Here is a 25952-nt window from a genome sequence, read left to right as displayed (position 1 = left end):
CGAAATTATAGACGATGACCAAGACGAGAACAAGGTGAAAGCAGGAGCCAAGGTTTCGACAAGTGGACTTGCCTACTTCAAGGCGACATATGCTTTCCTCGCCACAGTATATATAGGTGGGGTTCTTCTAAAGGGAAGAGGGCGTAAGGCTGGTGGGTGTGGCAACGAGCGAAGTTATGTTTGCGGTGAGGGTGTCGAATTCAGGATAAAGGAGTCTTGTACACAAGGCCAGGGACACGGGCGTCTGTCAATCACGTGTCAACACCCGTGTGTCAGCCGGCGTCTCAACGGCATGCACAGCAGCCCTGTATTACCTGTTTTGCTGGTGGTCTATTGTGTCTCTGAAAGAGATGATAGAAGGAGCAGCAGAAACCGGTCCGTAAGACAGCGGCAGTAAGACAAGTCCGCTTGTCGAAACGTTGGCTCCTGCTTTCACCTTGTTCTCGTTTTCCTAATCATTTTGAACTCCAGGAATTTAGGCTTAATCAGAAATTGATACACTATGGCATCCAACTTTCGTTACTGCTCAGTTACGGGAGGACAGGCTCATAATTTATATAATTTATTTCTCCTGAGGGTTAAACCTCATCGCGAAAAGCGGGAACATTTCGAACGAATCGGTTTTGAAGCACTCAGAACTAAATTAGAAGGGCTCCGTATATAGCTCCCACCCTTTGATTATCCCAGTTCAGTAGCTGATTTCTTCTCGTTGGAGTAAAACCGCAGCATGCACAATCGAAATAGACAGCCCAGTGCCGTCTCTTTCCCGTGTATAATACAGACTGACGTAAACTACATAGCTTTAGTCGTCAATGGCTGAAGGTGCGAAGATCAAAATAAATGTCGATTTTATACGATATCTTGTAGTGCAGCGCTAGGCTATATTGACAAAATTATTGTATAGGACGACCACAGAGATACACGTTTAACTTCTATTTTATTACGCCCAATATTCTTGCCCTCCACAAGGCCTAATAATGAACTCCTTGGTTCTGCGTGACTCAAGCTATAACAACGCGACTTCTTGGGAAGATATCAACACCGACGAAGGAACAAGAACGAGCTCTGCTCTGTCCATGCTTGTCCTTGTTTGTGCTTCGGTTGTGTCCTTGTTCAAGACGGCGTGCTGTTATACTTTGATTGCACAAGGTGTCCTCGCCTCATTCTCTAGGTTGACTAATTCTCTATTATTCAAAGAAAAAACATTCCTGTGCATTCAACAAAATAATGATGACTGACATTTGATTGACAGACTTCTGCTATGTTTTACCACTACATTAGTGCAAATTTCTTTTAACGCGATAGCGTTAAGGAGCTCGTGTCGCAGAAAAGCCGGTGTCGTCGGTGTCGGCGTCCGCGGCGTTGGCCGTGAGCGATAAATCATGGCAGGCACTTCATAAATAAAAAGCAACTTCCAAGATGGGCTGGGGGGGAATCGAACCAGGGTCTCAGGAGTGTGAGACTGAGACGTTACCACTCAGCCACGAGTTCGATGCTTCAAAGCGGTACAAAAGCGCCTCTAGTGAATGCGGTGTTGTCTTAGAAACGAGCCGTAGAAAGTTATACTGCGGTGTAAGTCGGTAATTCTGAGCATGTAACTTACAGGAGTCGCAGTTACACGAGTAGCGAAGTACGTTTCCGCTACATTTCTTCTGCGCTTACCGCACACGCAGAGCCATCTTGCGGCAAACACAGAAGACCGCCTCCCCTCTATAGCCCCGTTTACATGAATGCGACAGTGGCGCATCACATTTCCAAGCACATTTGGGAAAGGCGATGCGACGCCGTTTACATGTAGCTCCTTAACTCGCGCATAAACGTAGCGCCTTGTGGTGTCGTATAAGTGAAGTGCAACCGACTTCGGTGTAACTGGTTTCCGGTAGTGGGCCGAGTGCACGTTGGTGGTTGAGTGTCAAGAAATAGACAGTTTTAGTTTAGCGTACGCAACTTAAAGCGTACGCTATACGCTATAGTGTAGCGGACGCGAAGCAGCGCACGTTCTTTTGCAGCTTTAGCTGGCCAGCGAGATCGGATCTCGGAGGCCATTAGTCGTCGTTGCGGCTATTTTCAGACTCTAGCGATAGGTAGCGCTGACACCTCGAATGTTTCTTTCATTAGGCTTCGCCTCGTTCGAAACGGGTAGCGATCTAGAAAACAACACAAGGTTATCCATAATACCCAGTCGTCGAAGCGGCCTGAGACTAAGCGAAAGCCGTTTGCACAATCATTTGCTGCGAACGAAGTGCGTTTTACAAAAGCAACGCCAAATTCAATTCGAAGCGGGCAGCCGGGACCGCCGCCATGTTGGTGGCCAATTCCTTCCCATCATTCCTAATGCGACGATCCTGCGTTTACATGCTCCGCGAGAGTCGACTCGCGCCCGTAAATCTACCCTCGCCTGGCGCACTAATGCGATGCGCCTTCCTAGCGCATTACTGCTGTTTACATGAATGTGATGCGCTATAAATGCGATGCGATGCGACACTGTCGCATTCATGTAAACGCGGCTAATGTACGGCGCTGCCCCGACAGGAGGCGCGCCACGCGCGCATTGGGACCGGTGCCAGGCGCGTCGCGGCTCCGACTCACTCTCCCCTCACGACGCTTCGCCGTGCTCCCACACAGGTTGCAGAATCAAGCGCTGTTCCTTTCTTTAGATTACTATCTATCTATCTTTCTGCCCGTGCCGATCACGACGTTTGGCTGGCGTAGATCGTTACCCCCTCCGAGACACCGAGTTCTTTGGTTCGTTTTGTTTGCTCAGGCGCACGTTTCGTTGCCGCGCCGAACGCTGCGTTGCTCGACGCTCACCGCGTGATAGGTGGGCACAAAGTCCGATGCGGGGCACCTCGTAAGTGATCGCTGCGCCGGAGCGCATTGTCTTATACCCCTTGGCGGGTCTACGGGAATGGTGCCGCGTTCCACTCTTGAAGGCGAAGCTTAAGCGTCCTCCAATTTTTTTTCCGCCACTCTTTTATTGTGAGGGTAATTTACTTGATTGTAGTAAATGCTTTAGGATGCACACAATGGTATTGACACCTAATTCCATGTTCTGCAATAGAACAGCGGCTTTCTTTGTAGTCTAGACTTTGTTTACGTGTCAATGTGCCCCAAATGTCAAAACCGATCAATCAAACATCGTCTCAGAAAATATTTTTTCTCAGCTCGAGATATTCTAGATTACCGTGAAGTGTCCGGTTTCAGCCGCTAAGGTATATTACGAGATATTTCCGCAACCTCATTCGATTGCATCTCTTGAAGTGCCCTGCTATATAAATTTATGCTTCCAGGAAATCCAACCCCAATGTCAAAAATTTCATGGCCATGATTGGTATTTCCGGTGACTACAAGAAGCTCGAAGAGTTTTATATACAAAGGTGAGCTCGTTCGACCTTGTTTTGCTCTTATAGTGCTTCAGCGTCCCTGTGGCTATAGGATTGTCTTACTACAGCACGCTAACATCAAACAAACACGTGCATGACAAGTTGCTTGCGTGTTCTTAGTCTCACATATTGTGGTTATGATTGCTGAAAGTGTTGTGAAAATCATAACAAGAACCAGTAGTAAACTATGCCAGAGAGCAACAAATCGTAAGTGTACGTTCGGTGTTTAAAATTACAACACCCTAAACATTCTTTTGAACCACCCGCAATAAGAGTTACTGTTTCACTATACAACTCCTGTCTACGAAATTCGCAGAAGTGATATATAATTAAATTAGAGCATATTTGTTAATGATCGACGTGTATGTTGAATTTCGAAATTAAGCGACAATAGTGGTTCACACTTATTACTGGGGAGAAGAGAAATTCGATTCAATGACAATGACATTTTATCTTCTTACCGAATTTCGCTCACATGGTTTACTTACCACAGCTTTAAAGTAACTGCAAATCACGAACTTTTATTGACGTTCGAGTGGAGGAATATTTGACATAGTTTCGTGGCCTGAAACCTTGCATTTCTACAATAAAGCAAGGCATAAGTTAGGTGAAGGGAGTCATCAGATAATTGTCAAGCTTGAAGGTCGTTTATTCGAACCGTTAAGCCTGGTGTTTTTAATTTTGAGTTAAACATTGACATCACAGATCAACTGCTGGCCTAAAGAAACCTTGCAAATTTGTTTATGTAAATTGAGAAAAATGCTGTACATGACTTTTCAAAATCTCATAAGACAGCCTTCTTATAGAGATGGGATGCTTTCTGCAGACAGTCACTGATATGAAGTTACGCTAACGAGGTGCCTAGATAAATATGGACATTGCTTACAAAGCTTCAGTCAAGTGTGTCAGCTCGAAAGAAGCATGGAAATGCACGCAGGTTTTCGTCATGTCCTGTTTCGTGAATTACGTTTTCAGGTTGCTGAAACTTGTGCAAGAGGTACGGAAGAGCTACATGGTGTGGCAGGAAATATTCGACAACAACGTTGCGGTAAGTGAAAGCATCCCATTGGGCTTCGAGAATAACGCCGATACTCAAACTAATTCATTGAACTAAATATCTGAATAGCACGCGCATGAACGCGACTTAGATAAAAGCAACCATGAAACACAGCGATGAAGTCGCAACAAATCACTACAGACAGTGGGTGGGTGCTTTAATCTTGTAGGCTCGCAATCGACTGGTCGACTCATAAGCCTCAAGAAGATTTGACAGTGTAGTGTCTTTTGCAGATTGCGCCTGACACAGTGGTACATGTATGGAAAGAACCCTACCAGGAGGAAATGAGTGCCGTGACGGCAGCCGGGTTTAATGCGCTCTTATCCACCTGCTGGTACTTGGACTACATCGGCTATGGTCGCGACTGGGAAAACTACTACTCCTGCGATCCGCATAACTTCACAGGCAAGTCTGGGCATATATATATCATCAGCCTGGTTACGCCCACTGCAGGGCAAAGGCTTCTCCCGTACTTCTCCAACTACCCCGATCATGTGCTAATTGTGGCCGTGTTGTCCGTGCAAACTTCTTAAACTCATCCACCCACCTAACTTTCTGCCGCCCCCTGCTACGCATCCCTTCCCTGGAATCCAGTCCGTAACCCTTAATGACCATCAGTAATCTTCCCTCCTCGTTGCATACCCTGCCCATGCCCATTTCTTTTTCTTGATTTCAACTAAGATGTCATCACCTCGCGTTTGTGCCCTCACCCAGTCTGCTCTTTTCTTGTCACTTAACGTTACACCCATCATTATTCTTTCCATAGCTCGTTGCGTCGTCCTCAATTTAAGTAGAACCATTTTCATAATCCTCCAGGTTTCTGCCCCGTACGTGAGTACTGGTAAAACACAGCAGTTATACACTCTTCTCCTGAGGGATAATGGCAACCTGCTGTTCATGATCTAAGAATGCCTGCCAAACACATCCCAGCCCATTCTTATTCTTCTGATTCAGTCTCATGATCCGGATCCGCGGTCACGACCTGCCCTAAGTAGATGCATTCCCTTACCACTTCTACTGCCTCTCTACCTATCGTAAACTGCTGTTCTCTTCCGAGACTGTTAAACATTAGTTTTCTGCAGATTAATTTTTAGACCCACCCTTCTGCTTTGCCTCTCCAGGTCAGTGAGCATGCATTGCAATTGGTCCCCTGAGTTAATAAGCAAGGCAATATCATCAGCTAATCTCAACTTACTAAGGTATTCCCAATTAACTCTTATCCCCAATTCTTCCCAATCTAGGTCTCTGAATACCTCCTGTAAACACACTGTGAATAGCATTGGTGAGATCGTATCTCCCTGCCTGACGCCTTCCTTTATTGGGATTCTGTTGCTTTCTTCATGGAGGACTACGGTGGCTGTGGAGCCGCTATAGATATATTTCAGTTTTTTTTTTTACATACGGCTCGTCTACACCCTGATTCCATAATGGCTCCATGACTGCTGAGGTTTCGCCAGAATCAAACGCTTTCTCGTAATCAATAAAAGCTATATATAAGGGTTGGTTACATTCCGCATATTTCTCTATCACCTGATTGATAGTGTGAATGCGGTCTATTGTTAAGTAGCCTTTACGAAATCCTGCCTGGTCCTTTTGTTGACAGAAGTCTAAGGTGTTCCTGATGCTATTTGCGATTACCTTAAAATACTTTGTAGGCAACTCACAGTAAGCTGATGGGTCTATAATTTTTCAAGTCTTTGGCGTCCCCTTTCTTATGGATTAGGATTATGTTAGCGTTCTTCCAAGATTCCGGTGCGCTCTAGGTTATGAGGCGTTGCGTATACAGGGTGGCCATTCTTCCTAGAACAATGTTCCCACCATCCTTCAACAAATCTGCTGTTACCTGATCCTCCCCAGCTGCATTCCGCTTTTGCACAGCTCCCCCGGCTTTCTTTACTTCTTCCGGCGTTACTTGTGGGATGTCAAATTCCTCTAGACTATTCTCTCTTCCATTATCGTCATGGGTGCCTCTGGTACTGTATAAATATCTATAGAACTCCTCAGTCACCCGAACTATCTCATCCATATTAGTAATTATATTGCCGGCTTTGTTTCTTAACGCATACATCTGATTCTTGCCTATTCCTAGTTTCTTCTTCACTGCTTTTAGGCTTCCTCCGTTCCTGAGAGCATGTTCAATTATATAGATATTATTCTTTTTTATGTCAGCTGTCTTACGCTTCTTGATTAACTTGGAAAGTTCTGCCAGTTCTATTCTAGCTGTAAGGTTAGAGGCTTTCATACATTGGCATTTTATAGTCAGATCTTTCGACTCCTGCGACAGCTTACCAGTATCCTGTCTAACGAAGTTACCACCGACTTCTATTGCACACTCCTTAATGATGCCCATAAGATTGTCGTTCATTGCTTCAACACAAAGGTCATCTTTCTGAGTTAAAGCCGAATATCTGTTCTGTTGCTTGATCCGGAATTATTCTATTTTCCCTCTTACCGCTAACTCATTGATCGGCTTTTTATATACCAGTTTCTTCCGTTCCCTCAAGTCTAGGCTTATTCGAGTTCTTACCATCCTGTGGTCACTGCAGCGCGCCTTGCCGGGCACGTCCACATCTTGTATGATGCCTAGGTTAGCGCAGAGTATGAGGTCTATTTCATTTCTAGTCTCGCCATTCGGGCTCCTCCAGGTCCACTTTCGGCTATCCCGCTTGCGGAAGAAGGTATTCATTATACGCATATTATTCCGTTCTGGAAACTCTACTAATAACTATCCCCTGCTATTCCTAGAACCTATGCCATATCCCCCCCCCCTTACTTGCCTCCAGCCTGCTTCTTGCCTACCCTGGCATTGAGGTCGCCCATCAGTAAAGTGTATCTTGTTTTGACTTTACCCATCGCCGATTCCACGTCTTCATAGAACCTTTCGACTTCGTGGTCATCATGACTGGATGTTAGGGGCGTAGGCCTGTACGACCTTCAATTTGCACCTCTTATTAAGTTTCACAACAGGACCTGCCACCCTCTTGTTAATGCCATAGAGTTCCTGTATGTTACCAGCTATATCCTTAATAATCAGGAGTCCGACTCCTAGTTCTCGTCTCTCCGCTAAGTCCCGGTAGCACAGGACGTGCCCGCTTTTTAGCACTGTATATGCTTCTTTTGTCCTCCTAACCTCACTGAACCCTATTATATCCCATTTACTGCCCGCTAATTCCTCCAATGGCACTGTTAGGCTCGCCTCACTAGATGACTCACTTGACTAGATGACTCACCTCACTATAACTTCTTTTGTCTAACCCACTCCAGGAATAGCCCCATTAGCCCCGAGAACGAACACGAGCGGCGCTCGCAGCGCCGCTCGCGTGACGTCAGGGCACGGACTCGCGCCTGTCGTCTGCTACAGTTCGGGCGTTGTCCGGGCGCTTTCTGCGGTGTTTTCGTTTGTTCACCCTCGTTCTCTCTGCTTGTATACTTATGGTGGTCGTCTCAAATATATTTTTACGACGTCTTCCTTTGCGAACATATATTCAATGAGCTAATTTCTTAGACAACAATGCAGCTCTCGAAGGCAACGCTACAGTGCCAGCCGAAGCGACGCAGACCAGCCCATTGCGGGTTTTTCATACGCGCATAGACAATCGCAAAAGCATAGCCTATAGGAATCCAGTTATGATACCATACCTGCCGCGCTGCAACAATTATGTCACAAAGTTGGCTATATACGACTTCTACAGCAGTCACGTTGATTTTATTCCGCTAGAACAGGTTTGCTCACGACGAGTAGTTCATGGTATAATATCGAATTCTTGCATTTCCTCACAGAAACGCTCGCCAGTAGCACGGGGACTTAACTAATACTGGAGCTTAGATTCTACACGCCTCACTTGCTTCCTTACCTGCTTGTCAACATTAGGCGGTTCTTCACGTGTTTAATTTTTTTTAAGCGGCGGAAACTTGAAGTAAAGTTAATGAAGGCGTACAGCTATTTACAGAGTACAATTAGGAATGTACTAATATATATTCCCTTTTCCGTGCTACACGTTCAACTCACCTCTTTAGAGAGCGTTTGTTAATGATCAATAATGTATGTTATGTTCCTCTTTTTTTTTGTCTGTTACCTAGTGTATATCATTTATTTATTTCAATGCCGCAGTGTGTTTTGCATTGTAATTGTGGAAATATTTTACTGTTCTTTCATATATTGTATAACTGCAATGTTTTATGGCCACTATATAAATGTAATTTATATGGCGTTTGATGTGTTACCCCATGCAGCCATATTGTACCTAAGGGGGTGAGGTTACCTCAAGCCGCGTCTGTGCGGCTTTTTTCCCTCATTCACCTCCATTTACCACTTCTCTGCACATGTGTGTGTGTAAATGGAAATTAATAAATCATATCAAATCAAACTCACTTGAGAAATTCACTGGTGCTTGTTGCTTGAGGGATATACATGACGAATCTGTTTGGCGAACTGACACACGCTGCTCGGCCCAATTTTTTTAGTGGAGCATGCCTGCTGGACCGCATAGCTGCAGCCAGAAAGACGTCGAAGCGTCAATGACTAGTAGTATGGGACATATTCAAGATATCGAAATTCCCCCGGTGGAGGGTCAGAAATCAAGTGAAAGTATATGCAAGGCTTGTGGTGCTTTCTTTATGAATGTTTGCGGCTGGATTGGAGCAAACTTAATTTAGCCTTAATTTATGTACCGACGAAGCGAATTGTTATCCGTTTGTATAATTAAATAACGCTGGATCGAGACATCGTGAGACAGAAGGTGCTTGAAATTTTTTGTTTGTAGGCAATCTAAGCTGCGGTGTAGTAGCTCGAGAATACTTTAGCCATTCCAGTTGGCGCTGTAAAAAATGCTTTGTGGTTTTAATTCGAAGTTGTAGTGAACTGATGGGTTTCGCGAACATAGCGTGCCTCGCCATACGGGCAGTCGAGTGCTACCGTTACGTGATCAGGGGTGTGCCATATTGTCGATAAAGGCTACTGAGGGCGACTATGAAACATTTCATCACTTTCAATTGAGTGGCTCTCGATCTTAACAACGAAACTTTTCTCTCAGGTGATTGCTACTATGGTGTTTGTGAATTAACTATGTAAATACTCTACATGACGCGCCGTCGTGTTAGCAGCCGTTTTCGTTTTTTGGAGGCCTGTTTCAAAGGGGGATGAAAGTAGCAGCAAACTTTTTCATAAGAAATGCGCGCCTAACTATTTTTTTACGCAACAATGAATGGCCATATTTGAATAGAACAACACAGCAGAGTAATAGGAATCGTGATGACAGCTTCGCTGGGCAGTGTCTTTCTAACATCGGATAACATGTTGACGCCAATTACCAAATTTTTCTTCCACGTAAAATGCAATGCCTCTCATAGCTAAATACTAAAGGAATGTTAAGTGTTTAGCGAAGCATCATACACAACTTCGCGCGTTGAATTTGCAGATATTCTTTTTTTAGTCAAAATTTACCGATAGACGCGGCGCATATATGCATTGCAAAACCTAGTAGACCCCTTTAACGCTACTTAGCTTGCGATATCCGAGCCGCAAAGTTTCTCGACTCACACGCCTTTGAAGAGGAAACTGTGGTTAAGGTATGGCAGCTGAAAGAAGCCGACGTATTCTTCAATACGTACGGCTCGAGCCACCCATACCCCAAGCATACACGAAGGGAACGAGCGCGCGCGGCAGCCGAGCGAGCCGGAGCGAGCGGCGTCCTGGCCGTGACGTCACTCGCGAGAGGGCGCCACTCCTAATTCTCGGGGCTAATAAAGGGGCTGCAGTGTGTCTAAATAAATAAATGAAATAAATAAACAATGTTCTATTGTTAGGCGTTGCCAGGTTCAGATTCCCATGACGGCCTGTCCGGACCCAGATAGTCTTAGCAGCCGCTGCTGCGTCACAGGTCTCACCGCCACCGTGGTCAGTTGCTTTGCAGCTGCTTGGGACTGAGGGCCGGGGTTTGATTGTTGTATTCATATAGGAGGCTATGGCCAAGTACTGCACCAGGGTTGCCAATCCTGCTCTGGTGAGGGAGTGCATTGCCGGTTCTGGCCACCGGGATCAGGCCTCAATCCAGGCCTGTTTATGCAATTTTATCAACACGCGCATTTTTCTTTAATCTGGTGGAAAATTGCGCGGCACCGGGATTCGAACCACGGTGCGCTTGCATGTGAGGTGGATGCTCCACCTCTACGCCACCGCTTTTGGTAAATAAACGTAATTATTTTGCTATTTATTATTCAGACTTAGCTATTTCGATAAGGACGACATTTGCTTATTTATTAACCTTAGGTAAAGTTATCACAAAGGTGGTTTTATCTGTAATTAATAATTAAGTTTAATGAATTAGGTCTAACTAATATCAAGGCATTCATAATTCTTGATTAGGCTCCGTTTATTTAACCTTAGTAACTTTTGATTTGTCTAATAGTCTCACTTAAATTGATTTTAATTAACCTAATTATTCCTAACTGCCCTCAATTAATCGTTGTTACGCTAACCGTTTTTATCCTAACTAATCTTACTAGTTTTTATTAACCTTACGTACACGTATACCTCTCAGTACTTGCTATATAGAGTCAATATAAATCTCATTAGTCATACGTAGTCATAAGGTATTCTCATATACACCTCTTTAGGGCCTCGTTAGTCATACGTAGTCATAAGGCATTCTTATATACACCTCTTTAGGGCCTCGTTAGCTATACGTAGTCATAAGGCATTCTCATATACGCCTCTTTAGGGCCTCGTTAGTTATACGTAGTCATAAGGCATTCTTATATACACCTCTTTAGGTCCTCGTTAGTCATACGTAGTCATAAAGAATTCTCATATACACCTCTTTAGGGCCTCGTTAGTCATACGTAGTCATAAGGCATTCTCATATACACCTCTATCGGGCCTCGTTAGTCATGCGTAGTCATAAGGCATTCTCACATACACCTCTTTAGGGCCTCGTTAGTCATGCGTAGTCATAAGGCATTCTCATATACACCTCTTTAGGGCCTCGTTAGTCATACGTAGTCATAAGGCATTCTCATATAACGTCTTTAGGGCCTCGTTAGCCATACGTAGTCATAAGGCATTCTCATATACGCCTCTTTAGGGCCTCGTTAGTCATGCGTAGTCATAAGGCATTCTCATATACGCCTCTTTAGGGCCTCGTTAGTCATACGTAGTCATAAGGCATTCTCATATAACCTCTTTAGGGCCTCGTTAGCCATACGTAGTCATAAGGCATTCTCATATACGCCTCTTTAGGGCCTCGTTAGTCATGCGTAGTCATAAGGCATTCTCATATACGCCTTTTTAGGGCCTCGTTAGTCATACGTAGTCATAAGGCATTCTCATATAACCTCTTTAGGGCCTCGTTAGCCATACGTAGTCACAAGGCATTCTCATATACGCCTCTTTAGGGCCTCGTTAGTCATACGTAGTCATAAGGCATTTTCATATACATCTCCTTAGGCCTGACACGTGCATCGTGCCAAGCGTTTCAGACAGAAAAACAGACGGCCGGACAAAGTTCCGAGGGAAGAAGCCCCAGAACGCTTATGTATTAATATAAGTACGCCAGGAGCACCTAATAACTACCGGGCGTATGTCGGCGCCTCCATGTTTCCAGTGCGCTTGCGTATTCAACGCGGTTTGCTAGCAGCAGGCGTTGCTCTGCAGGCCCCGCTCCTTGCGCAGCAGTCATGCGAGGAGTGGGGAGGTCCAGGTAATTCTAGCAGGCGCTTGCCTATCGGCCATGCGTGGTTGTTCTGACCACCAACAGATGACGCCACAAGCAGGCGTACTTCTCCTTGCTGTCACTCGCTGGCGCTCTAAGCAGCCTCCGCAGAGCACGGGCCACCCGATCGCGTGTTCCCTTTTATAAAGGACCACCCTGTATACAAGCGGAACTTCCAAGCCCAATTTAGTACACCATGAACAAAGCTATAAGTGCGTATTCAGGCGGCATAATATACTCGCAAGCTTGGTGCACGAGTATGCAGTTCACGCTGTCCAGTGCACATGCACTCTGCCACGTCCATGGCCGAGGCAATTTCGCTGCGCAAGAACCGCACTTCGACGATCTTGATGGGCGTGTTTAGCACGGCCACCAAGTCACTCAATCGGAGGTGCTTCTCGACCTCCAGCGAGTAGATGCAGTTGCAATAAGTTGACAGTCACTTATGTATCCTTACGTTATCTGAATGCGAAAGCATGAGGACTTGTCTAAGCTACCACGTTAAATTAAAACTCCCCCTTAATCCACTTTGCTCTAATTTGTACAAACGTTAACCAAATTAATCCACCTCAATCACTCTTCATTCACTTTAGGTCACCTGAATCCACTTTAAGCCATCTCAATCCACTTTAATCCGAGTGTGGTAGTGGGCCAGGTCGGTTTTTTTTTTGGAGTCTGGGCCACGGCGTCCGTCCGACGCCGTGGCTGTTCACCGTGGGCTTTTGCAGTGCGAGCCGCACGAGGTCTAGCGCCTGCTAATGCGAAACAAGAATGAAAGCATGGCCACTAACAGTACCCCTAGCTCTCTGGTTGAGGGCTAGTATCGTTGCTAGAGTGATTCTACCTTTTCCAACGAGGTCTAGCTATTGCTCGACTGATTTAGTACTTATATCTTCCTGATTCAATGGAACAATATGCGTGCCTAAATCGTCACTGATTTTCGTATACCTCTCCAACTGCCAAAGTTGGGGAGGTATACGCAGTGCTTTCTATATACACAAGACATATCAAGCAAGCAGCCCTATTTGCGACCTTACTCCTTGATGGCCGTGTCCTCCAGTTTCTTCTGCTTCTTGTACGCGATGTGAATGTAGTGGCTGGTCTCGATCACCAGGGAGATGGCCGGCATCTTCTGCTCAACGAAAACGCAATACGAGTGCTCCCTTTACAATTGCTTCATATGATGTGTTCGCGATACTTCAGCAAAGAAGCAAAACCGTTTTCTGGTTCAATCACCTTTGAAGACACTTTCCCGTGCGCAGCACATCGTTCACGACCTTTGAACTTTCCGTTCTTCATCATGTCAGTGAGCATATTCAGCTTCTTCATGAATGGAGCGGAAGAAAATATGTGCCATTCGCCATCTTCTGCCCCGGCCAAGGTGAACGCCAAACGTATTCAGCATTCGGTCTTCATCGACACCCAAGGGATTCGTTAACACTCGGCAATGACAAGTTACAAATGTCACACTCCAAACACTGACTGATGATGACTCTCCAAACTGATTCTGTACATGAGTATCTAAACCGTGGTTCTTTCTTCCTTTCCTTCTTCCTTTCTTTTTTTCTTTGTTGCTGTCTACAAGGTGCTTCGCGAACGAGGCCAGGTAACGTACGCATGACAAAAACTGGGTTGACTCGCAAGAGAATACTTCGCATTCATACCTTGTAGAGCGGCACGCCACGGCAGGTGACCAGCTCCCAGAAGTGGCTGGACACGTTCAGGCCCACGCGGGGGTCGCGCCAGTTCAGGAACACGCGTGCCGCTCGGTTCAGGCAGAACTCCTCCTCTTCGACCTCGTCCACGCGGCAGCTGTCCGTGAACAAAAGCCACAGATGGCCAGTAAGACAATGCGCACGGCGAACCACTCACCAGCCAGTATAAGCGCCCGAACGACCGTGAGTGGAAGGATGTGGGGCACACGGCAAGCTATACAGCCAACGGTAGAGACTTTTGCAGCGAGATGTGAAAACCGAGCGGGACGCACTTGCTGCGGACTTGAGAACAGCACCCGAAGGCGCACTTTGACAGTGCTATGCAGACGCGCAGAAAAGGAACGGGGGCCCGTATTAAGTGGATGTTAAACAGACTGAAAGGACATTATGGAAATGGCTCAAGCAGATGCAGAATCAAAAATACCTAATTGAGTAGTTCAGGGGCATCATTTAAACAAAGCGGTGAAAATCTTTGCTTAGTGAAAAAAATAACGCAGATCCCACGCACTGCGCCGTTGAATGTTACCGAAATCATTTTGGAGGTAGGTGGCGATTCATCATCATTTAAGGATCTGCAAGGCGTTACCAGACAGGTCAGATAGCGAGCAATTGTGTGTGTGACGCGATATTTTATGTGACGACAGCACCAAGGCGAGAACGATCGGTAGCGACGATAATATGAAGACTCGGTTTATCGTACTCCGAACAATTAGCGTTATGGTGCTGTGTCGCAGAGGCTGCAAAATTATTCTCATGCAATGTTTATGTGTATATGCAGCACACCATTCACAAACTATGCCGAAATGCAGATGTAAAATCAGGCGTATACGTCGGCGAAGTGACGTCGCGAGGCATATACGATGATTATGGGCAGAGTGGCGATTGGATGTGTTTATGTATACACAAAGAAGTGAGGCACATATCTAGCTACATCGAAGGATTCTGCACATTTTGTGCCACTTTTGGTAGATTGTAGACACTCCCAATGGCACGCATGTAGTGACACACAAGATCAAGATCACTATAGGCCAAATATAAGAAATTTTTTTTCAGCATTAATGAAGTTGTTGAATATCATGCACCGTTCATATTATTTTATTTATTTATTAGTAGTTTATTACCGCCTATGCTGTTGTATATATATACATCTCTCGATGAGCGCGCCATACCTGAGAGACGGTTGGACTAAATTGTCAATGGAAACACTAAATCGCTCGCCTCGTTCGTAACCATAATTATTGCTCAAGCTGCACGTGCGTTTTTTGAGAAAATACCTCGTTTTATGCGTAGACGACCCGATGCACTTGTACCACCGTCAGAAACCTTCCGCTAAGCTGTGCGGCTTTTAGTGCTACGACAAGAAAGGCAGTTTTATTTTCTTTCTTTTTTCACGTGGCACATTACTGAATGAGGTCCCGGTGTGCTAGGATAACACGTCTACGTTGACGGCGAAGGCGTATAGCTATAGATTTTTACATTTAGCCTATTGTGTTCTTTATCTACTAGCGCCTGTGTGTATGAAAGGGCCCTATTGTTAGAATCAACGTTAAGTGAAGATTTCGTAGAGCTGTTTCACTTAAATGGTGATGCAAACAGACGCATGATGCGTGCGATGTTATTTTATGTAGAAGGACGCCCAAGGAACTCACGACTTTCACCCATGGCGGAAGCTTTTAGCAACTTGCCGTCGTGATAACGCACACGAAACTTCATATTCTGCACCACGTTTTTCAGCATAGCACCCACGTGACCCACGCGACCGCAGATTACAGTGTCTCCGGATTCGCCCCCAGTTTGCACTGCACCATCACCGAGATCAGCCCTCTTTGCTATTAACACTGCCCCTGCGATGGGCCCACATGGCCAGAAAACGAGCGAGCCGGTGCATAAACCCCGGAAAGGGGTTTCGTGCATATGCTTTGGGTCCACCCGCAACATTGCCCTGCCCCGCGGGGTAAGCCCATGACGACGGTTAAATGAAGTTTACTAGCGCAAAGGACGAATGAGCAAGGTAGTCCCGTCTGATAGCGCCTCGACGCATCGGATGTTTGGTTTGTCGAGTGATCTGTACAATGCTAATGCTTTAAAACGTTGCGCTGGCCATGGCGCGTTACATACGAACCATTGGACAACGCGCAGAGCATAGTAGGAGGCGTTCTTGCGGTAGTCCTTCGGGATGTTCCTGCCCAGCCACTGGAACGCCAGCTTGATCTCTTGAAGCGAGGCGGCGATGTTGCCGTAGTAGAACTGGATGGCCGCTCTCATGCTCTCATATATATATATATATATATATATATATATATATATATCGTAAGAAGCCAAGAAAGGCACCAAGCACAACACAGGGAAAATTACTCGTACTTATTGAAATAAAGAAATTATAAATTAATGGAATTGAAAGTGGATGAAAACAAATTACCGACGATTACGTTACTTCCTAATGCGAAATTTGAGCGCAGCAAATAAGCTGTTTCACCTTTTCGATAGATTGAGGCACAGAAATCGAGCAACACATGTGTGCGCTATCACAGAATTTTTTTTTTATTTTTCACACGTATTCCTTTAACAAAGACTCCACTAACAGTTCTTGACAGTCATGAAGGAAGCTTTGTGGTCGGAGAAATAGACTGATATATGTTCGACTTGGTACACCAATGCTTGATTCTCAAAGACGAGATCTATACAAGTGCCTCGCGAGGTTGTCACAGCCGTGGGACGCGTTACGAGCGAGAGGAACGGGATGTTCTCCCGCATAAGTGTTAGGAAATTGCGAACGGCAGCGGCGATTTCGGCTCGGGCGGTGCACATATACAGATCCGCCGCCACCGATCTGGCTCTCTGATTGCCACCACACAGCGCGAACGGCAGCGGCAATTTCGGCTCGGGCGGTGCACATATACAGATCCGCCGCCACCGATCTGGCTCTCTGGTTGCCACCGCACAGGGGTTGCATTGGAGGAGGAGCGAAGAAAGGAATTAAGTTCGAGCCGGCGCTTTGACAACCGGAGACTCGCAGGAAGAGGGGGGAGGGGGGCGGCGTGTACACCCAGCGGCAAACGATGGGGGCAGAAGCGCGCGCAGCAAGCGGACAACACGATAAAGGGAGGAGGAAAGAGATAGCAGCGACTGACTGATGCCGCTGACGCCGATAGTGAGTCAACCCCAGCTGCGGAGTTGGTTTCAGGGACAACGCCGCCGATGCCGACACAAACAATATGATACCCTCGCTTCCGCAGCGCTAAGAACCAGGTCTAGCCGTGGGAAGGTGGTCACGTATTCGTCGACGTGCCGGGGCCTACGTGAAATAACCGGCGCGTCGGCAACTGAAGAGCACCCTATCCGCCACACAAGAACAGGGGGGGGGGGGACCCTTTCCTCCTCTTTCTGCATGGCGGCGACGGTGTTCTATGCAGTCACGTTATCTTGACTCTCTAGCGGCGTCAGCGGCATCCAGCGGTATCAGTCGGTCGCTGCTAGCGCTGGGGGGATGAAAGGGGGGCGGAGCTGGTTACGAGGCCGACGACAACGCCGACGACGACGCGAAACCCAGGAACGGACGCCAAAGAGCTGCGCTCTAAAACAACTTGCCGCAGGTGGGGCACCATTCCATATCTTCGTATTACGCGTGCGATGCTCTACCAAATGAGCTACCGCGGAGTCGTCTTCCCAGCCACTATCCGGTGTGGGAAGACGTGTTAATCCACACTGTCTCAATAAGAAGACGGCTGAATAAGTACAAGTAATTTCCCCTGTGTTTTGCTGGGTGTCTTTGTTTGTTGGCTGCCATTAATATAAGAAATAAATATCCGGCCCCTCGCTTAACACTTTCTTCTCGTCCATTATATATATATATATATATATACACGAGGCATCCAAGTACAGTAGAAACCTCAAGATGAAACTTAGTGATTGCATTATGCATTCTCATATTTCCACTTTCTTCTTTGAAGAGATAGAACTGACAATGCTAATTATATATTCAAGGTTCCTCTGGTAAGGCATGAAGTTTATTTCTGTTCGGCCCATACCTAGTCTTACATTGTTACCAACTGCCAAGTCGCCACCAAACAACTTCATTCCACAGTGGCGCATACCCTGTGCGGCATATCCAGTGGCCCAAGTTGTTCCGATTTTCGTTTCGTACCATGTTCGCTCAGCACAGCACCACGAGACGCTACACGTTCGACCATGGACTACCCAGCAGCTGAGGTTGGCGGGAAACCGTTATAGACGTTGAAAGGCTGCCCCTGGAAAGAGCGAAAAGTACCCTAAGATGCTCATCGCATAAATAAAAATAAATAAATTGTAACGAAGAAGAGTAGCCGCCTGCGCCACAGCACCATCGCTATCGGCATGAGCTCGTGGTTGCTGTCTTTCGCCGAACGCTTGTGACAGCTACCCGTTCGCGCCCGTTGCTAATAAATCTCTTAGCAAAATAAACAAATACTGCGATAGTAGGCTGTCACATGTTCCTAAACGCATTAAACATATTGGCTGAGGTACGGCTTAGCAGTGCACTTCAAAACCTGCACATGGTAAACAATGTGCGAATTTCACGTCGCATTATGCATAATCAGCAGAGCTTCCCCGGCTGTTTGACGTTAAGCTATCGAGCTATTGCCTTCGTTTTCAAGCAGTTATTCCCCTTTTGAACGTTTTACGTAGTGCAGGATTTATCCTTCGAACTTCACCTTCTCTTAGATCAGTGCTTAAGGCGACGCAAAGGGGGCGCTTCAAATATAATACACGAAGCAAGTTATCGCAGCGGTAATTACATCTTCGGTGATGACACGTCAGTATGCGACTGAATAAATAATAAAAATGATCAAAAGTTTGCTGTACATGCCATAATCTAAACCCATGCTGTGCGTCTTTTTTCTTGTTTGCCGCCAACCCTGGAGTAAATATTGAGAATTTCATGCACTCTCCGGAAAGGGTTGGAAGTACGAAGATATCGAATAAATAATTAAATGTCCAACGATGTAACAACCTTGTTCTATATATGCAGGGTCGCCCAAGCAGAAGTCTCTTGTTCAGGGTGGTGAAGCCTGCATTTGGGGAGAGTATGTCGATGCCACGAATCTGATTAGCCGCACCTGGTAAGTTAAGACTGACATAATAACGTGTTGTTACTAGGAAATACCGTAAGGTATATGGGATCGCCTAGTATAAATAAGCAGTGTGTTCAAAGGGGCTGGTTGGTTCATCTTCGGATTAAAAACTGGAACAGCGAAACACAGGACGAGCGAGTAAAGAGCACAGGACAGAGCGCTGTCCTGCGCTCTTAATCGCTCGTCCTGTGTTGCACTGTTCCTGACTTATTCTGTAGTATAAGTAAGGTTCTATAGAAAGAATGTAATGGAGGATTCATCCAGCAAATTTCATCTACATTTAACCCTGTCTCTTAATGCGCATAGAATTCTGTGCCTACTTCAGCCGTTTCCAGCCTGCCTACCTACATCTATCTATCTATCTATCTATCTATCTATCTATCTATCTATCTATCTATCTATCTATCTATCTATCTATCTATCTATCTATCTATCTGTCTGTCTGTCTGTCTGTCTGTCTGTCTGTCTGTCTGTCTGTCTGTCTGTCTGTCTGTCTGTCTGTCTGTCTGTCTGTCTGTCTGTCTGTCTGTCTGTCTGTCTGTCTGTCTGTCTGTCTGTCTGTCTGTCTGTCTGTCTGTCTGTCTGTCTGTCTGTCTGTCTGTCTGTCTGTCTGTCTGTCTGTCTGTCTGTCTGTCTGTCTGTCTGTCTGTCTGTCTGTCTGTCTGTCTGTCTGTCTGTCTGTCTGTCTGTCTGTCTGTCTGTCTGTCTGTCTGTCTGTCTGTCTGTCTGTCTGTCTGTCTGTCTGTCTGTCTGTCTGTCTGTCTGTCTGTCTGTCTGTCTGTCTGTCTGTCTGTCTGTCTGTCTGTCTGTCTGTCTGTCTGTCTGTCTGTCTGTCTGTCTGTCTGTCTGTCTGTCTGTCTGTCTGTCTGTCTGTCTGTCTGTCTGTCTGTCTGTCTGTCTGTCTGTCTGTCTGTCTGTCTGTCTGTCTGTCTGTCTGTCTGTCTGTCTGTCTGTCTGTCTGTCTGTCTGTCTGTCTGTCTGTCTGTCTGTCTGTCTGTCTGTCTGTCTGTCTGTCTGTCTGTCTGTCTGTCTGTCTGTCTGTCTGTCTGTCTGTCTGTCTGTCTGTCTGTCTGTCTGTCTGTCTGTCTGTCTGTCTGTCTGTCTGTCTGTCTGTCTGTCTGTCTGTCTGTCTGTCTGTCTGTCTGTCTGTCTGTCTGTCTGTCTGTCTGTCTGTCTGTCTGTCTGTCTGTCTGTCTGTCTGTCTGTCTGTCTGTCTGTCTGTCTGTCTGTCTGTCTGTCTGTCTGTCTGTCTGTCTGTCTGTCTGTGTAGAGATCCATCGGTTTAGATGGATGGATGGATGGATGGATGGATGGATGGATGGATGGATGGATGGATGGATGGATGGATGGATGGATGGATGGATGGATGGATGGGTGGGTGGGTGGATGGATGGATGGATGGATGGATGGATGGATGGATGGATGGATGGATGGATGGATGGATGGATCGATGGATGGATGGATGGATGGATGGATTTTTCTTGTTCATTGTTCGACACTCCTGAAGATTTTCGCGACTTTTAATGCGCGCAAAGCGCATTAAAAAAAACGTTTCTTCAGAGAACATTTTCTACCAGAGTTGTTATAAGCGTGATGCTGCAGCTGCTGTCAGGCCCCCGTGCTGCTTAGACCTTCACCCTTTCGTCGTTCTTAGTGCACAAAACCTGCGTGATGCTGCCACGCTTATCAATCGTAAACCCGCTGAGCACGAGGAGGTGGGTTACACTCCCGGCAACGCGGGCCACCATAATTAAATTAGTAAATCTGCGGTGTTAGCGTGAGAAAACCGCGATCTCATCATGAGGAAACTTCACAGTTGCCTATAAAAAGCGCGCCGTAGTGTGAGATTCCGCAACACTTTTCACCACTTGGGTTTCTTTAGCGTGCGCACAGTGCACGGTAGACGAGTGTTGTTGCATTCCGCTCCCACAAGAATGCAGCCGGCACGGCCGGTATCCAACCCGTGACCTCGTTCTCAGCGGCGGGACCCTACAGCTACCGAGCTATCACAGCGAGTGGCGGCCGCATCAGGGCAGGGGCAGGAGGCAAAAACGCTCGCCTACCGCGCATTGAGCGCACGTTAAAGAAACCCAGGTGGTAAATATTTATCCGTAGTCCCCTACTACGGCGTGCCTTATATGGCCCGTTTTTTTTTAATGTCAAATCGTTCAAAAAATATCCCAGCGTGTTTCACTCAGCATAGGGGCGAGCTCTTGCGTCCGCGTGGTCTCGATATGATGTGTCGTGAACCTCCGTCGCGTCGCTAATGATGGATACCATTATATCGGACAAGCATAGAGCTCTTCCCGTTCAGATAGCGCCGCCACAATCTGGAAGGTAAGGGCACCGGGCGGCGCCCTTACTTTCCAGGGACCAGGGACCAGGTGGCAGCGACCAGGTGGCAGGGACCAGAACGATTCAAGGATAATCCGCGGGTGGCGGCAGAGCGAACGCACCTGGACCGTCTGTTTAATTGCAACCGCTATAGTAAGCGTTGGGAGTTTCGGGAAAGTTGCAGGGAAGCACGTGAAGTTTTGGACTTACAGCTGCGCGCACCGGAGTTATAAGTTAACTACCAACTTCAATAATGTACTCTCTAACATGTAAGATAGTTCATCTGCCCTGATTAAATATGTTACCAGGCCCTCTAAAACACAACACACTGCATCGACGTCAGAAGTGATGACTCCTTCGCAAGGTTGCTGCTACAAACAGAAATCAAAGCAAATGTGTTTCAGTGTTTGTAAAGTTCTCTCTATTATCGGTGTGCGTGCGTGTGTTTGTGTGTGGGTACTCAAAAACAAAGCAAAATGTTGACCACACTTTCGACTTTCTTCTTTTAGGCCTAGGGCGTCCGCAGTGGCCGAGAGACTCTGGAGCCCCGCCTGGGTGAAGTACTCAGAAATAACAGCGTCTCGGTTCGAAGAACAGCGTTGCAGGATGCGTAGGTGAGTGTACAGTTAAAGAGTGCGAAGAAAAACGAACACACCCTAACAGACGTGTTGTTCAGTACCCTACAGGCTACGCGCGAAGGGAGTAGAAGTACATCAATAAATATGTGCCTGCCGCCCTCAAGAGTACATTTGTGCATATAGATATATAGCATTCGGGTATACTCAAGCTCAAAATCTCACTCAATATTGCGTTCAAAACACGGACATATTGGTTTGCGATGTTATATTTAGTTTTCGTTATGCCACATTAGCACAAGCAAACTGCTCGTGCTCGTACAGAAACATCATAGACATCCAATTCGTGTGTTATGTTCTCATTTTTAACCATAATTATTTTAACGTTATTTAAGGGTAATACAAAAATGTTTAAATATGAGGTGGGAATCGGAATGAGATTCACTAACTGCACGCAAACCTTTAGTGATTTCTAGCCACTTGGTTCTTCGATGCATACTTACTATTTTGTGTACGTCATGCTAGAATTCTCAATGTGAACACGCAAATAATCGTGCGTATGCATTCTCTATATCTTGAAGCAAAGCCTGTCAATAAACGGTGTTTCGTTGCACTCAGAGTATTGGAAATGTTTTACCTATACATTCCTTTCTGTTAGCAATGTTTGCCAAAAGGTAATCCCTATGAAATAAAAAAATACATCACGTTCTCGTGGAATAGTGAATAAAAGAAAACGACAAAAAAGAAAACAATACCTGCGAGTATCAAACTACAAGCTGTTGTAGAAACCAAGTACATGTAGTAGCTAACACCCGCTGTATGTAACATCAAGAACAAAGCCGTGCCGTTTTGCGGGACTGCTTATACCACTGACAACACATGGGATGATACTGCTCAGAACAGGTACATGGGCGTATGGTGCATAGTTTCCCGGAGTGGGACCTTCCATTCCATTCCCAATCCATTCCAAAGAGTGGGAATGTCCGTTAATTTCACTCCTTTTACCTTCTGGAAATGGTGGCAGTTGGACCATTCCCAGTCCTGGAGTGGCTGAGCTAATCCATTCGATTCCTTAAACTCCAGTAATGAAACGCCTTGTCTATATTTGTTTACTACACGAGCATGCGTGTCTCCTAATAAAAGCGACTTTTCTATGTCGTAACAAATGTTATAAATAATCTCACGAACATTTTTTTTTTATCGCGTGAGGAACGTGTTCGACCCTGTTTTCTCTGCAGCGCGTTATTGCCTCTGATCTCTATTATCTTCTGCTTTAAATCTAAGCCTTATTTGCAAACCATCCTGGATCTTCCTCAACGCGGCTGGGCGCTGCTCTCTTGCAGAATATAGCCCATAAAAAAGAAAACTGAATTACCCATGCGCTTCTCAATTACATGCCTCGTGGTGGGATCGAATATCGGGCTGTGGAATATAGGTTCAATACACAGCAGCCCGATGCTCCAACAATAAGGTCGCTATCAGACGTACACTTTTATGGTACCATGCCCAACTAGCTCATTCAGATGATTGCCACGTGTGTGATATTGCGTAGCTACAGGGAACGTGAATGCATACGTGCGCTCGCCAGTTTTCTTGACACCAAGGACGCAAAAGATGAAATGGACAAATTTATAGCGTTTTTATGAACCGCTTTACAGCAGCGTCGCTTCAAGCAGATTCCAACGTGTGCGTTGGAGCTGCATAACGTTTTTAAAAGACGCGTTTTCGTGAATGTTTCGTCTCCGCAAAAAAATATATTTTCCAATGGGGCTACGAAAAGGGCCATCAGCTTTCAAAAGAAGCATTGCGCAAACATTTAGATGGCGGCGCATATGCCTTGGGAATGCACTTCTATCAATAAAAGACAACTTATTTTAAAAAAACATATACAAGATTTACTGTCAAGATAGAACTAGACAAAGAAACGCATAAAACAGACTTACGTAAATTTTATCGCCTTACTTTTCAAATAGCGTCAACCGATATAATCGCTACGCGGATTCGAAGTCACGAATATGATTCCAAAATGACTACAATTTTATGCTGTAAAAACAAGTCGAGAACCAATCAATTAGTGGTGACAGCCTGAATTGCAGACCCTTTTCCGACGTGCCTCCCTCTTTACATCGAAAAAAGTGAAGGGACAGTGCAAAGGGTCACAACCACCAGTTCAACAATTGTTTGTAGTAATAGCGGCCTCCATAGGTGAAATAACGCTTTTTCGTTTTTACGTGGCTCTTTTCTTCAGTTCAGAATTAAGGCATACTTGACAATACTTTCTGATGATCATGGTGCACCGATTTTTCGTATACTATATTGTATACCTGCCATATTATAACCGGTAGAGTTAGCTTCAGTTTAGCTGCACATTTGTTCGGCGTTTCGTAAACACATCGCACACTGCGATACAAGCAAGGCTTGCGTTTTAAATAAAATCAACCATTTTCATCAAACCTGTAATTCATTCGAAACTGAATCGCCTAAGGCAAAGCAGAAAGTAATTTTGCACTGTTGTACATGGCATGCGTTGAGCTAGATTATATGTTAACTTTGACGACTAACATAAAAGCGGAACGCATTGATACGCCTTGCAGGGCGATTTTTTTTTTTTACGTGTACTGGCACATGAACGGGTGCCAAGTTTTCAAGGACACCTCTCTTAATTGCTGTTACCGCTTGTCAATACTCAACAGTGTGCTAAAAACGTGATGCGCATTCTAAATTATCGTGGACTCGCGCAGGTTACAACCATTAGCAACGTCGTATTTGTCCTCCATCCTTTTGTCGGAAGGTCCTGTGTGCTGTTGCTAAAGCGAGTCGTTACGCTTGAAAACTAGAAGTTGCTGTCCTTAAAGGCACTTCTATATTGCCACGTAAGAAGGTTTCATGTCTACAGAATTGTAGAATGCGCTGAATGAAGCGGCAGAGGCATAGCCACTAATACGTAGATACTGATAGAACCAGTAGGAGAAATGCAATAGATAGGCAAACTCTAGTTTAGTCTGAATGGCAATTTGGCTGTTTGGTTGCTTCGCTCAAAACGAACATTCATCGTTCCAGAACTAGGGGCCTTTTCGATTCCCGTTTCACCTGTTCGACTTGTGCCATCATTCCATTCCTATTCAATACGGGGTATTTAATAAGGTGAAACGATTCAGGAATTCCCTCAACTCCAGAGTTGCCACTCCGCAACTCTTATGTGGTGTCGTCGTATGTATTCATTGCAGTTTCTCGAAATCATTTGACGCAGATATTTAAAACTGTCCTTTTTTGTGTGTGCGCAGGCGTGGCCTCAAAGTTGAACCAGAGAATGGGCCTGGTGTCTGCGACTGCGACTATGTCGTTTGAAGAGAAGATATGACGTGGAGCAAACCGTTCTCAACGATTAAGAATGAACATAAGGGCCGTGTTCGTTTTCACAGTGGGAATGTTAGTACGGAAAGGAATGTGCACATAAACTCCCTGTCTGAGCATGCCAGCTGGCGTGAGAGAAACCGCCACCTTCATGGCGAGAACTTGCTCTGGCCGACGTTCTTTGAAGAAATTTAGCCTCGTGAGCTGTTTTTCAAGAGCAAGTACGCCTAGTAAAGCAATGAATGGGGCTAGTTGGTGGACTTTCGTGATTGTATTGCGCTTAGTCAGGGAGTACGCCACTACGTAAAATCTCAAAAATAAATTGTTGTCGCATGAATGTCTGTGTTTTCACAACAAATTAAGTCGAAAAACTCTTATACGCTACAATATTCTTACATACTTCGCATGAAATTTTTACTGCATTACTTAAACTATGTTTCAGCAGCACCCTGGTATGAGCAACCTGTGTCTGAAATACATCTACGAATGGCACCTGTTCATCAAGACTGCCACAAACTGTATGAGGTTTACGTTATTCAATGTTGTCGAACTTACTACCACGTACAAATACTTAGGAATCAACTTGCAATCGGATCTAACATGGCATCATCACATCAACCTTACTCTTGCATCTGCTAACCGTACTTTCGGAATCATGAAACACGGACTAAAGCAATCGCCTTCACACCTAAAGAAACTCGCGTACACCACGTT

General features: G+C 45.7%; 1 protein-coding gene across 1 annotated transcript in view; it reads left to right on the top strand.

Moving 5' to 3' along the window:
• Nucleotides 1-25625, top strand: part of LOC135901440 (beta-hexosaminidase subunit beta-like) — a 78030-nt gene extending 52405 nt beyond the window's left edge. Inside the window, exons 9-14 of the mRNA XM_065431247.1 lie at nt 3291-3377; nt 4359-4431; nt 4674-4845; nt 18873-18963; nt 21819-21923; nt 25169-25625. Of these exons, the coding sequence (XP_065287319.1) occupies nt 3291-3377; nt 4359-4431; nt 4674-4845; nt 18873-18963; nt 21819-21923; nt 25169-25232 (592 nt within the window). The 3' untranslated portion in view covers nt 25233-25625. The remainder of the gene's footprint in view (nt 1-3290; nt 3378-4358; nt 4432-4673; nt 4846-18872; nt 18964-21818; nt 21924-25168) is intronic.
• The last annotated feature ends 327 nt before the right edge of the window (nt 25626-25952 follow it).

Source organism: Dermacentor albipictus, chromosome 1 (genome assembly GCF_038994185.2).
Source record: "Dermacentor albipictus isolate Rhodes 1998 colony chromosome 1, USDA_Dalb.pri_finalv2, whole genome shotgun sequence".
Lineage (NCBI taxonomy): Eukaryota > Metazoa > Arthropoda > Arachnida > Ixodida > Ixodidae > Dermacentor > Dermacentor albipictus.
This window is presented reverse-complemented; position numbering and strand designations above follow the sequence as displayed.